We start from the raw sequence: 12,882 nt of genomic DNA, 5'->3' as shown, positions 1-12,882 counted from the left end.
CCTGTCATTGCTATCAGAGTCTCTGTTATTTCTATAAATCGAGACACCCTTCATCATGCACATACAACTGCCTGTGGAACTAATGACCTGACTGACGCTTCCCCGCCCAAGTCTATGTATTCTATCAGGCTGTCATAAGAGGCTTGCTGCTTTAGGCCCACGTCACCCCCAAAGGCTCGTTACCCAATCTGCAGACGAGTCAGTAGGCGAAACGAAGCAGATGTCCAGGCGAACTCACCTCTCATCATTGTGGTATAAGGGAGGAGCCAGCGCTTGCAAATGTCGCTCGTCATGTCGCACCCGCTATTCCTTTCCGAAGCTAAAAAAATCATCTTTCCATCTCCTTCACAGCGCGCGAAAGTTCTGGCTCATAATTAACCACCGCCGCGCGCCCCTTGGTGGGTTCTTGCCAAACGTATCCCAATTCGGCACCAGCACAAACACCTCGTTGAACGTCTTTGCGGGCGCGTCGCGGCCCCGGCCGTAGTAGACCCGCCCCGTAACCTGAGCCATGATGCTGCATTTTGCGCCCTTCTCGTCGCCCCTCTGCAGGTGCTCGGGGCAACCCAGGGAAAAGTCGCTGTTGACCACGTGGGCGTCGAGCGACTCGATCTCGTAGTGTACGTCCTGGCCCTGGGTGTCGAGCAGGGAGACGTACTCGTCAGGCCCGCCCTGGAGGACGGCGCCGTTGATGGAGATGTCGGGCGGAGAGGGGTATTTGGAGCAGGTTGTCGTGTAGAAGTTTTTGAGGGTGCCTTGGGGCTTGCGGCGGTTGAGGGCTTCGTAGTAGGCGTCTGCAAAGTTGGAGGCCGCTAGGAATGGTGTGTTAGTCTTGGCAAGGAGATTGGTGGGGGAGTTGGAGGATGGTGGCAGTACCGTCGGCCGAGGCCCTCATTTCTGTTTCGCGAGAGGGGAGAGACATTTTGACTGTATTCTATCCGCGTACGATCGCAGTGTAGTGGAAATAAAAAATGTGGTGTGTTGTAGTATTGTCTACTCGGCGATGTTGTCGCAACACAGGTTGAAAGGACTCGGGAAGAAGTTTGGCGGGGCAGACAGGGATTGTGCACCGATAAGAGCTCTGGGCCGTTATCGCTCGACACAATCCGTACGGTGCATCGGGAGTGAGGAACATTTGATGGTACATGCCGGAGCTCAAATCATCACGCAACTTTGCCAATCCAGCTGTCGACAGCATGCTCCTCCAGCGGTAGACTCGACAAACACAGGTTCAATGAGGCCAGCGAGATTATCCACAGCTTCGGCATTTCGTAGCCGCCGCCATGTTCCGGGGATGCGATCGCCCTGGGTCTGCCCCTCTTGCACCCATGGGCAGACATCGCGACGCCGTTTCGCGAGCTCCGACAGCAAGGGCGACAAGCCATACTACGTGACAACACCCATCTTCTACGTCAATGCATGTATGTACAATCCCCGGGCACCACGTCGTTAGACTCAAGCCAAGCTAATCTATTGACCCTCTCGCAGCGCCGCACGTCGGCCACATGTACTCGATGCTCCTGGCAGATGTCCTGAAGCGCTGGCAAGTCCTCAAGGGCCGGACCGCGATCCTCTGTACCGGAACGGACGAGCATGGCTCCAAGGTTCAGCAGGCGGCGGCGAAGCAAGGAGTGCCGGCAAAGGAGTTCTGCGACACGACGGCCGAGAAGTTCCGGGACCTGACAAAGGCCATTGGTATGGCCAACGACCACTTCATCCGCACGACAGACCAGGACCACAAGGAGGCGGTGCAGCACTTTTGGCACCTGCTCAAGGAAAAGGGGTACATTTACGAGTCCAAACACGAAGGGTGGTACTGCGTCAGCGACGAGTGCTTTTACGGCGCCAACGAGATCGAGCGAAGGGTGGAGCCGCAGACGGGGAGGACTATCATGGCAGCCGTCGAGTCCGGGAACGAGGTCGAGTGGATCGAGGAGAAGAATTACCACTTCCGCATGACGGCGCTCAAGGAAAAGTTGCTCGCGTTCTACGAAGCAAACCCGGACTGGATTGTGCCGCGGGCGCGGCAGAAGGAGGTCGTCGCATGGGTGTCGAATAACCTCGAGGACCTGTCCATCTCGCGGCCGGTGCAGAGGCTGGACTGGGGCGTGCGCGTGCCGGACGACCCGACGCAGACAATTTACGTCTGGGTCGACGCGCTCATCAACTACATCACCAAGGCGGGCTTCCCGCGCTGGCGGCCGGGCCGCGAGCACGAGGGCGGGTGGCCGGCGGACGTGCAGGTCATTGGCAAGGATATTGTGCGGTTTCATGGGGTGTACTGGCCGGCGCTGCTGATGGCGCTCGACCTGCCGCTGCCGAAGCAGCTGCTCAGCCACGCGCACTGGACGCTGGGGAAGAAGAAGATGTCCAAATCGCTGGGCAACGTGGTCAACCCCTTCTTCGCGATCGACCGGTGGGGGCTGGACACGATGCGGTATTTTATGATGCGTGATGGCGGCATTGAGAAGGACGCCGACTACGAGAACGCGCTGGTCGTCGCGAGGTATCAGAAGGATCTGCAGTCGACTGTGGGGAACCTGATGAACCGGGTCGCCAAGAGCAAGAAGTGGAAGCTCAGAGACTCGGTGGCGTGGGCGGCGGAGAGTGTTGGGTCGACAAGTTACAAGGTAGAGGCCAGCCAGGGCTTGAAGGCGTTGATTGAGGAGATGGCGCCGGCCATGTCGAAGCACATGGACGACCTGAACCCCAACGCCGCCATTCGGAGCGTTCTCCACGTTCTTTCCGAGGTACGACAAACACGCATCGAGTTCGATATGCATGATCCGTGCTAACTGAATGTTTCCAGGCAAACAAGTACATCTCTGCCGCGGAACCGTGGAAGCTGGCAAACTCGACGGATCCCGAGGTCCAGGCTGCGAAGCATGAGGTCATCTACTACGCATCGGAAGCCGTCCGCTCCGCCGGCATCCTCCTGCAGCCGGTCATGCCGACCAAGATGGGTGCTCTACTGGACATGATGGGCGTCGACGCCGGCAAGCGCCGCTTCGAGGATGCGGCGTTTGGGAAAGACTTGACGTACGGCACACCTGTGGTTGACCCGGGACGCCCTGGGGAGTGGAACAGCTTGTTTCCTCCTCAGCCGGCGGAGAACTGAGCCGCAGGGAGCCTTGTAATTGTGTTCAATATGGTTGTCCCCGTGTACAGATATGTAATATCTCCGCTGTTTTGAGGCCGAGTGTAGGATGGTGTGTAGACATTGTGTAATTTTACAGAGCGACCATTCAAGTGCCCAGGTCGGCTGCGGTACAATGCGCGGTTCCTATCCATGAAGGGAGCTACTTCAGGGAATATCTGAGACGTCGCGAGAGTGGAATTGGCTTGCGAGGACGAGGATAGAAACAAGCAACTGGTCGATAAAGTTCTGTGACTTCGCCATTCAGACTGGCCTTCTTATTCTGTGTTCCATCCTTAAGACACATCGAAAGTCACTAGTCAAGGTGCCAGAGTGGTTAATGGGCTGCCCTGCTATCAAACCTTGATTCCAGATTAGGCAGTGGCTTCGGTCGCGCAGGTTCGAATCCTGTCCTTGACGCATTACTTTTTGTCTCTATTGCATATTACATCGATCGGGGTCGATGATCGAAATCATTTTTGCCCTAAAAACTGGTCAGTCTGGTTCGAGGTACGGCTTGTGGTCACTGCTCTTTCTGTCTACGTGGTGGTAGTTGTGGTTCAGTCCAAAACTAGTGGGGTCAAGGTCTAACCACATCCCGCTTTGGCAGCTACACCACCAACCAACTCGGTGACACAAAAGTATCACTCTCACAATTCTCCGACTTACTCGAAACGATTCCAAAGTCTTGTATACAAAAAAGTAATCACCGTCAACGACAAGATTCGAACTTGCGCGACCGAAGCCACTGCCTCAACTGCTGGAACGGGACGTGGTCCCGGTATCCGTAGCAGGGCAGCCCATTAACCACTCTGGCACGTTGACTATTTCGCCGTTGGCTGTGGACACCACGGGTCAGAACTCCATCCTTGACCATCGTCCTGTCTCAGCCGCAGGCCTCCTTGGGACGCCTGCAGGAGAGGAGCGTGGAGCTTGTTGTGGGTGAGACCGGCGGGGGCGTTGGCTTTTTGAAGTGGACCTGCGTGATAGAGGGAAGCAGCAATTGTGTGAGGGCGAGAGCGACTTATGCAAGTGCACAATGAGACTGAACGAGCATACAGGCATGTATTGCGTCTGCCCACCTTCTGGGAGGAGATGGTGCAATCTAATTTGTGATGACATGCGCTTACACGCAGAGTAGCTATTGTGACGCCGAGAGTGACTCTCGTCCCCTACGAGGCGAGGCATGTGGAGCAATATCATGAGTGGATGAGCGATCCGGTCAGCCAAAGCCCGCAAACAAAAAGCAACACTCATCTCGGCTTACGAAGTCATGAGACAGACCTGGATTGCAGAGGAAACGAAGAGTGATACTGACCGTGTAAACATTGTGTGACACAGGATATCCAAGAAGCCACGGCCTCGGAGCCGCTCACATTGGAAGAGGAATACGAGAACCAGCAGTCATGGCGCACCTCACACGACAAGCTCACCTTTATCATCTGCCAGCCCCTCGACTCATCTGACCGGACGACCTCCCACAAGACCGTACACGCAGGCAAGGTCGACGCCTCGGAGCGGATGATTGGCGATATCAACTTCTTCATCTACCCCTACGATGATGACGACGACGGAAACGAAGAGAGCCAAGCTGCGAATGATGCCTCGTATGTTGGCGAGGTGGACGTCATGGTGGCGTCCAAGGAGCATCGCGGCAAGGGCGTCGGCCACGCCGCCGTGACGACGCTGTTGACCTACGTGCTCCGCAACAAGGCGCGGATCCTCGAGGAGTACGTCGTTGGGGAGGAGGGCAAGAAGAGTGCGGAGGCGCCGGAACTGAAGGGCTTGATGGTGAAGATTAAGGAGGGCAACGCCGCGAGTATTGCGCTCTTTCGGCGGCTGGGGTTTGTGCAGAAGGGGGAAGTGAATTATTTTGGTGAGATCCAGATGGTTCTCGGGGACTTGGATGAGTTCGCGGCGTCTTCCGCTGGAGTCATGGCTGCAGATGAATATCGCGAGGTTTTGTATTGTCGATAGATTTTTCATATCGAGGAACATGTGTGTACTAGCAATTGTCTAGATTCATATGTATCAAAGTCGCAATGCTTCTCCCGTTCTTTGTCTTCTAGGAAGTCATCTCGAACCCCACAGACAGAGTCTATTCTCTGGGTCTACCCACGCCCGTGATTTTTATACACTCCAAATCTCTTTCCATGGCTGAAGCCATCATTTCATCACGCATTCCCAAACGTTGCACTGTATTCGTTCAACATCTCCATTGTGACATTGGAACCGCCGCAAACAATGAGCACAATGTTCTGCTTCGCCCACTCCTCATCCGACAGGCCGGCACCCAAATGCTTCCTGAGCGCGCCATTATAGGCGGTCGCAATCGTCGCACCACAAGCAACCTCAACCACCAACTGCGCATCATCGACGAAGCGCACACACGCCAAGGCCGCCTCCGCATCGGTGACCGTCACGCTCTGGAAGCCGGGCGTGTCCCTCGCCACCTCCCACGCCCTCGCCGCAACACGCACCGCCCCGAGGGAACCCGCAATGGACTTGATCCCGGGCAGCGTAACCAGCTCTCCAGCAAGGACGCTCGCGTTGAGGCTGTCGGCGCCGACGGTCTCCACGGCCACCAGCCGCGGCTCTCGGCCGTCGCCGGGCCACCGGTTCTGCGAGACGCCCTGCGCGAGACCGGCCAGCAGGCCGCCGCCGCCAACGGAGCACACTATGGCGCTGACCTCGACGTCCGCCGCGCCCATCTGCGAGACCAGCTCGTCGGCGATGGTGGACGCGCCGTCCCAGACGTGCGGGTGGTCAAAGGGAGGGACGTACACGCCAGCGGTGTCCTTGCCGAGCATCTCCTCGCGGAGGTGGCGGTCCGCCTCGGCCCAGTTGGCGCCGATCTGGCGGACGTCGGCGCCGAGGAGGCGCAGCTTGGAAATCATGAGCGGGGAGGTAGTCATTGGCACGACGATGGTGGCCTTGCGGTTCAGGGCGATGGCCGACGTCGCGCAGGCGAGGCCGGCGTTGCCGCCGGAGGAGCAGTAGAAGTGGGAGTCTTGGCCGGGTGCGGCGTCGGCCGCGGCGCGGACCATGAGGTTGCCGACGCCACGGGATTTGAAGGACCCAGAGGGCTGGAGGTTCTCAAGTTTGAGGAAGATGTTGCTGGTTGAGTTGGGTTGTCGTCAGCTGAAGGGTTCCTGGGGCCCGGTTTCAAGCAAGGTCACGGACGACTGACCATCCTGCTGCGCGGGAGAGGGTCGCTGATGCGATGCATGGTGTTTGGATCCAGGGCTTCTTGAAGTCTGGACTGAGGGAACCCATTGTGAAGGTTGCTGCTGTAGCCCTGCGCACTGCATGAATGTTAGCCGATGGGAACGATTCGAGGAGAACAGAATGGCCAAGCCAATGTACCTTATCCAGTGGGTGCTTTTCACACTTCTTCCTTTGAGCCTTTTCTTCTGAGAAAATGAAGCTAGTGTCTGGATGATATTGGTGAGGCGAAATATGTAGTATGAATGTCACGGGTGACTGCTCGAGTAGTTTTATTCGCTAGATTACGAGTGCTTTGAGATTATCAATTCAGACCGGAATCAAGTCAGCAAAAGCGCCGATTTCGTAGGGCGTTGGCAATGCTAGAGGCCGGCCTCGATGATGGGTTGTCTTTCTGTTATACGCTGGTGGGAGGCAGTGAAGAAGCTTCTCGATAACGTTGCAAGGGCGCGCAAAGCACGCTGTGATGAACTAAAACCGTGGTGCTTGCAGCGTATTACTGGATCGAGTCAAGTAAAGGGCGCGCCTGGCCATGCGGGTGCGCGGGGCCGGAACAGGGGTCCGACGGAGAGCACTACCGATCGGCAGCGGAAAGCCAACCCGGGGCATCTCAGCATGACCGACCCGACCTCCGGACATTACGACAGCTACGGGACCAGCCTTTAGGCCTTCGTCCTGGATATTTATTTACTCAACCATTTGGCAGTGAACAGAACTCGATATAGTCACAACTTGCGCTCCAGGAAATCGTGCTTTCAAAGCATTAGTGAGATGGTTTATCGATTGCACTCAAGAAGAGGCGTTTGGAAGCTGGGCTGGCAGCAGGAAGGCGTAAGGTGGATGAATTCAGGTTAACTAACCTTCCCCATTGTAACAGGAATCTGGGAGAAATCTTTGTCAGCTTGTGGCGAGGGAGTCGGAGTGAAATGAAGATCCTTCATCGTTGAAGTTATCGAGATGACCACCTTGGATTCATAAGTCATCAGTTGACCAGATTTGTTCCCATGGAAAGCGCCTTCCTCCCGTCCACCTCTTGCCCGGAACTTCATCTCACACACAATTGGGGGAATTGTACTGCTGTCCTAGCCTCGCGATCTAACTCAACACATCATCTCGTAAAACTCACTTTGCACTAATCTGGCAACAGTTGCTTCATACTGCTATCTTAGTCATTTCACCAACAATCATATACGTCAAAGATTCCAACACCTTTGCCAAACTTGTTGACCTTGGCTTCATCGGCACCCAATAGCCCGGTTCCAATATAGGTGAAGCTTCTTCTAATAAACAACAGGTACGCTTTCCCTCTGCATTCTCTGTTCGAGGAACTTTCCTTCCCAAGCCGTATGAGAGACACCAAGTATATTTTTACCAGTCTGTCTACCAACATCTTTTCACCAGCAACGCCTTACTGAAACCTCACTCATTTCACCAATATCATATCGTCTACCCTGGGAAAGACAGCGTGTTTTTCTCGTCATCAATTGCTTCTTTCCCGAGCAGCCAATTCAACCGGAGACGAATGAGCAACTCGTCAACCATCGCCACCGCTCAGAACTTCGACAACAGACAGTCCTCATTCCTCAACTCGAACCCGCTTTCATTCATTGTTCATAATCAATAGACTCTTTGTTTCCTTCGAAAAATCTGCAGTCTCCCACATTATTCAAGCCCTCAATCGCTATTGCCTCAAAGCCACCCTTTCTTTTCGTCGCTGGGACAGACAGCTTTTCTCTTAGTTCCAACCTCTCACCCATCTGAGTATCCCCCTTCTCCATCAGCTCTTGACCCAGCGCTCTCAACACACTAAAGAACACGGTGCTTACTTCTCAGATACTTACATTAACAACGACTCAGAGATCCTGTCAAAGCATTACCTTCGCGAACTTTATACTAGAGGTTTGTGGGCTTTGCAATTCACTGATTACAAAAGCTCTTTTGAGGACTTTCTAACTTCAAGTCATTTAGCACAGGAACGTACAGAGACTCAAGTTTAATCTCCCGACAATCACAGGTGTCTACTTTAACCCCGGACATATAGTCCTGGACTGGGACTTCATCTCATTTGCAATATGCCTCCTGCCAAGGTTCCCCGTCCGGTCAAGATTCCCCGTCCGGCTAAGATTCCCCGTCCGGCCATGAATTCCCGTGTGGCCAAGAAGGCAGACAGCACGGCTGCTCCAAGCGCATCTCGGATCAAGGCGTCCAAGGCCACATCTTCGAAACCGAAGGCACGCGTCCCAACTAGAAATCCCAAGACTCGTGGCCCGGCCGAGACCACAATCGTCGTCGGCGGCCAGAAGAGGACCATCGTCATCGCTGAAGAAGACAGCGATGACGACGGCTTAATGAAACCCAGCAAACGACGCAGGACGGGCGGCAATAACACCAACCCATCCGATTATTATGCCGTTCGTGAGAAGCCTCCACCGCGTGATTATGGAGCAACCTTCGCAAGGAAGTCGACGGCGCATTTCACTTGGGGCGCTCCCTACATCCCTCCTCCCCAGCCTCGACCCGTAGCTCAGCCTGGACCCATAGCTAAGCCTCGACTCATAGCTCAGCCAAGGAACAAGCCCGCGGTTTCTCACAACAAGGGCAAAGAGTCAGTCCATTCGAGAAACTCGCAGGCAAAGACCAGGTACAGCCATAGCGGCGTCTTGTCGAAGACGGTCAGCCCGGAGCCCGAGAGGGCCCTCTGCCCCTTTCTTCGATTGCCCCTCGAGGTCAGGCAGGACATCTACAAGCACATATTGGTAGCTCAAGAGCCGATTCGAGTTCGGCAGGGCTGGTCCGCGGTCTATCCTCGGAAGCGAGCGGCCATCCGAACCGATATCCTACGAACGTGCCGCCAGGTGAGAAGGGAGGCGCTCAACACCCTCTATGGCGAGAACACTTTCCAGTATCTACTCCGCGATGCCGCAGCACTCCCCGCACTAAACACGCAAGGCGAGAATGAGATTGTCGTCCAGCACCCGCTGGCTGACGATGATGCCCTCTCCGATTACGAGGCAGACAGCGCAGACGAGTACGACGACGACGATCCCCTCCCCCAGTTCCAGGACAGCCATTCAAAAAACGCAATCGATATCCGGCGGTTCGGCCACAAGTTCCGCAAGCTCATGATCGTCGCCGAGCACAATCGCGCCGAACAACCCTACCTCCTCAGCATGGCCAACGCCATCAGCGTCTTCCGCAGCCTGAAGCCCCTCCGCCCGCGCATCCACACCCTCACCATCGAAATCACGCCCATGCGTGACAAAGACACGGGCGAAATCGCCTTTCTCGACTTTTTTGAAAGATCCTCAGAGGTCATCCGCACGCTCAAGGGCTTGCCGTGCCAGTTCATCGAAATCATCGTCAACACGGGCGGCGGCAACAAGGAGAAAATCCGCCTCAACATGAAGTACGCGGCCAACATCCGGCGCGCCAAACGCGGCGAGGTGGACATGTGGAGCGACGACCGGGTCATGCAGTCGTACCGCAGCGCGCAGGCGGGCGAGGCACAGAAGAAGCTCGAGTCGTTGCCGGCCATGATTCGCAAGATTTGGGAGGGCCCGAACGGGCAGTACTTGCGCCAGCGGGACGAGTTTGATGATGCAGAGGAGGATTCGGATGAGTACTATTGAGTGCTATCTTTAGGCCAAGAGTTTCTTTCTGTGGCGTGATCTTGCTTGCGTTTGGGAAGGTTTTCTTTGGATTCTTGGTTTTGGTTCGCGGTGCGTCTCGTCGGAGTACAAGAAGTTGATACTCGTGGCTAGAGCGGCGATTGCATTTGGTTGGCCTTTTTCAGGTTTGTCGCTACGCTGGGAGGTGATTTCTGCAGCCTTTCTGAGCTGGTAATTGGTCCATTGAGCATCTTCCACATCAGCATTTGATCTTCTTATTCTTTGGACCCTAGGTAGTCTTTGGGTAGCATTAATTCAGAATCTCTGCTTCTTCAGAGACGTTTGCATTTCTCTTCGTAGCTCAGAGGGGGTATTTAAAATCATAAACCTCTTTTTTTTTTCGTGCTCTCCTCCACAACTGTTCCAGCTCTTCCCATCATGATGCCGTTGCCGTGGCTCCCGCCGCCGTGATCTTGATCTTTGAAACTTCCAGTGTCTCCGTATCCACCAACACCAGCTCCTTGGTCTCTGCAAAGGACGGCACGGTGATGAGCCGGACCTGCTGGCCGTCGCCGCCCTCAATGACTTTGGTCGAGAACTCGGGCTGGCAGCCGACGAAGAAGAGATGGGGCGCGTTCTTCATGACGAACGGGTCGTCGTCTTGAAAGGGGTAGGCCCCTGGATGACCGCAATTAGTTAAGACGATGTCCAAGGGCCAGCGTCAAAAAGAGTGAAAAGGGGTTTCAACTCACAAAGTGTATCCGGTGCGGTCGGCGCACTGCACCGCCATCTGCACATGGCCTCCATCATGCCTAAACGATCATCACTGTCGACGTACTTGAAGACGTCGTCGACGTTCTGGCCGCCGGTGCCGAGCATCCTCCACCCGTCGACCTCGCCCTCCCAGGGGTTCGTCGTGGTGTCGAGCCAGCCGGGTTCCTTGGCGTCCGGGGCGGCGCAGTAGGGTCGCGAGCGTGGGAACATGGCCGAGTGGATCGGCTGTTGCGGATAGCTCGCGTTGGCCGGGTCCTGGGTGCCGGGCATGAGGGTGACGGGGATGGAGGGGAGGAGGTCCGCGAGGAAGTCGTCAAAGAGCTGGCTGGGGAGCGGATTGTACGCGCTCGCGTCGTAGCCGTACTTCTTATTGGTATTTGATGCTTTGCTGCCGTTGGTTGTGCTGGTGGTGTTGTTGTTGTCGGCGACGCCGGTGGGCGTTGTGGTGTCGATTGAGTTTCCTGCAATAATGAGGCGGGAGATGCTGGTGAGCTCGGATTGGGTCGCGGGGGAGAGGGCTTCACCGAGGAGGTATTCGAGGAGGAGGGCGAGTTCGAGGGCGTAGGAGGCGTCGGTGCTCGAGAAGGAGAGGCCTGAGATGATGGCGATTTTCGAGGAGGGGCGCTGAGACGGGGTGGAGGCGGTGCCGGACATGTCGTGGTCTTCCGATGGGTCATTTGCGAGGGTCCAGCGAGTGGGTTGGGGCGCGATGTCGGGAAACTTTACGTCGATGACTTCCAGCTCGCCGTTTGCGTTTTCGGAGCCCATGACACCGATGATTGTGCCCGTGACGAGGTGGATGGACTTGAGGATGTCGCCGACAAGGCGGATGCGACCCGAGTCGTCTTCGAGCATGATTGTGTCCTTGTCTTCGTCGGAGTAGTAGCGGTCCGTGGAGATGGGAGCAGAGATCCAACGCTGTGTCTCCTCGTCAGCCCAAGGTTGTGATCATGGCTAGAAAAAAAAAGGAGTGGCCAAGGGACGTACATCCTTGGAAACGTCCTCCAAGATATTGGGCTTCAGCGCCATGTCCATGTAGACTGTCCCCGTCACCCAGCAAAGCTCGCCCTGGCGGACGTCGAGAACACGGTTGACGTGGCGGGCCTCCTCACCGCCTATGATGGTGCCGTCCCATGCCTCTGCGGCGACTGCGTCGACGGCGGGTCGGATGGAGGTGAGGCGCAGGAAGTAGACGTCGGCATACTGTTGCTGGTACGAGCGCTCCTTGGGGAGATCAAAGGTGTGAAGGGGTTTGTAGGTCGAGGGTACGCGGATGAGATTCGACGAGGATGTGTTTGCGTCACTGTGTTTTTGTGAATGGAAGCCTCGTTAGCTATTTCTGTCCGTTCGTCACGACATTTGAAGATTAATACGGATAGATGGGTGTGAGTCCTGAAACCTACGCTGGCTTTTGCAGAAGCGCGGTGGCTTCTTCGACAGTCACCATTGCAGCAATGAACTTAATGTTCCTTTCGACACTTGTATAGAGCTGATCTGGTGTGACTGAGCTGGAAAGAGCTTCTGCGCAGTGTCAATGGACGAGGTGGTGGTCTGGAGCCGGGATGTAAAGTGATGCACACACCCGACGCGTCGGAGGATTTTGGGCTTGGAAAAGTCGCGAATTTTGGCGTAAATTGTGCTTGGGAGGGGTTGCTTCCCTGTGGCTTGCTTGCCCGGGGGACCCGCCCCGGTGCTTGGAGCGGCCCGGAGGCCCGCCGTCCACCCAACCTAGAAGTCATGGCGGGGTTCCCTGGTCAGAAGGGACGCTCCGCTCCCACCCCCCCCTTGTGTGTCATCAGTCGCGCTCTGGGATGAGAATGAGGGGCACTCTGTTTCCCCCCCGCCATCCCGCCGGGTGTGTAACTTTTTGTTCATCCAGTGCGCGATAAAGTGTTAAGGCACGCGGGTTCTGCTGCCTTTTTGGTCTGGACCCCTGTCTTCCCGCAGTATCGCCGGGGATGTCAGGTCATGACGCCTCCAATTGTGGGCGGTGTGATGATGAAATCGCCTAGTTTTTTGCCCTTACATTAAATGTCCCTCTCTCTCCCTCAGTGAACAACTCACGTTTCCCACGACCAGCTTCTTCTTTTTCCTCTTGTTTCATTGCTTTCTCATTTTTTGTGCTAAGACTTGATCGAT

General features: G+C 55.7%; 6 protein-coding genes across 6 annotated transcripts; 3 read left to right on the top strand and 3 right to left on the bottom strand.

The window, feature by feature from the left end:
- Positions 1–345: 345 nt before the first annotated feature.
- CORC01_01875 (nuclear transport factor 2 domain-containing protein) lies at positions 346–922 on the bottom strand (the record flags this gene model as incomplete). Its single annotated transcript, XM_022613528.1, has 2 exons — positions 346–812; positions 877–922. 2 exons carry the CDS (start codon positions 920–922, stop codon positions 346–348), a joined length of 513 nt encoding a protein of 170 aa, XP_022479912.1.
- Positions 923–1,234: 312 nt separating this feature from the next.
- On the top strand, positions 1,235–3,118 carry CORC01_01874 (methionyl-tRNA synthetase; the record flags this gene model as incomplete). The annotated part of the gene is made up of 3 exons (XM_022613527.1): positions 1,235–1,421; positions 1,489–2,750; positions 2,810–3,118. 3 exons carry the CDS (start codon positions 1,235–1,237, stop codon positions 3,116–3,118), a joined length of 1,758 nt encoding a protein of 585 aa, XP_022479911.1.
- A 1,057-nt stretch (positions 3,119–4,175) lies between these two features.
- CORC01_01873 (N-acetyltransferase) lies at positions 4,176–5,113 on the top strand (the record flags this gene model as incomplete). The annotated part of the gene is made up of 3 exons (XM_022613526.1): positions 4,176–4,201; positions 4,273–4,357; positions 4,478–5,113. The coding sequence occupies 3 exons, from the start codon at positions 4,176–4,178 to the stop codon at positions 5,111–5,113; spliced, it is 747 nt and encodes a 248-aa protein (XP_022479910.1).
- A 197-nt stretch (positions 5,114–5,310) lies between these two features.
- CORC01_01872 (pyridoxal-phosphate dependent enzyme) lies at positions 5,311–6,412 on the bottom strand (the record flags this gene model as incomplete). The annotated part of the gene is made up of 2 exons (XM_022613525.1): positions 5,311–6,253; positions 6,327–6,412. 2 exons carry the CDS (start codon positions 6,410–6,412, stop codon positions 5,311–5,313), a joined length of 1,029 nt encoding a protein of 342 aa, XP_022479909.1.
- Positions 6,413–8,433: 2,021 nt separating this feature from the next.
- CORC01_01871 (uncharacterized protein) lies at positions 8,434–9,990 on the top strand (the record flags this gene model as incomplete). Its single annotated transcript, XM_022613524.1, has 1 exon — positions 8,434–9,990. The coding sequence occupies one exon, from the start codon at positions 8,434–8,436 to the stop codon at positions 9,988–9,990; it is 1,557 nt and encodes a 518-aa protein (XP_022479908.1).
- Positions 9,991–10,405: 415 nt separating this feature from the next.
- CORC01_01870 (DNA polymerase alpha/epsilon subunit B) lies at positions 10,406–12,190 on the bottom strand (the record flags this gene model as incomplete). Its single annotated transcript, XM_022613523.1, has 4 exons — positions 10,406–10,647; positions 10,722–11,661; positions 11,731–12,046; positions 12,147–12,190. 4 exons carry the CDS (start codon positions 12,188–12,190, stop codon positions 10,406–10,408), a joined length of 1,542 nt encoding a protein of 513 aa, XP_022479907.1.
- Positions 12,191–12,882: the final 692 nt, after the last annotated feature.

The sequence above is a fragment of the Colletotrichum orchidophilum genome (genome assembly GCF_001831195.1).
Source record: "Colletotrichum orchidophilum strain IMI 309357 chromosome Unknown Scaffold_10.1, whole genome shotgun sequence".
In the NCBI taxonomy this organism is placed as follows: Eukaryota; Fungi; Ascomycota; class Sordariomycetes; order Glomerellales; family Glomerellaceae; genus Colletotrichum; species Colletotrichum orchidophilum.
The sequence above is the reverse complement of the archived record's forward strand: the minus strand, read 5'-3'. Positions and strand labels throughout refer to the sequence as shown.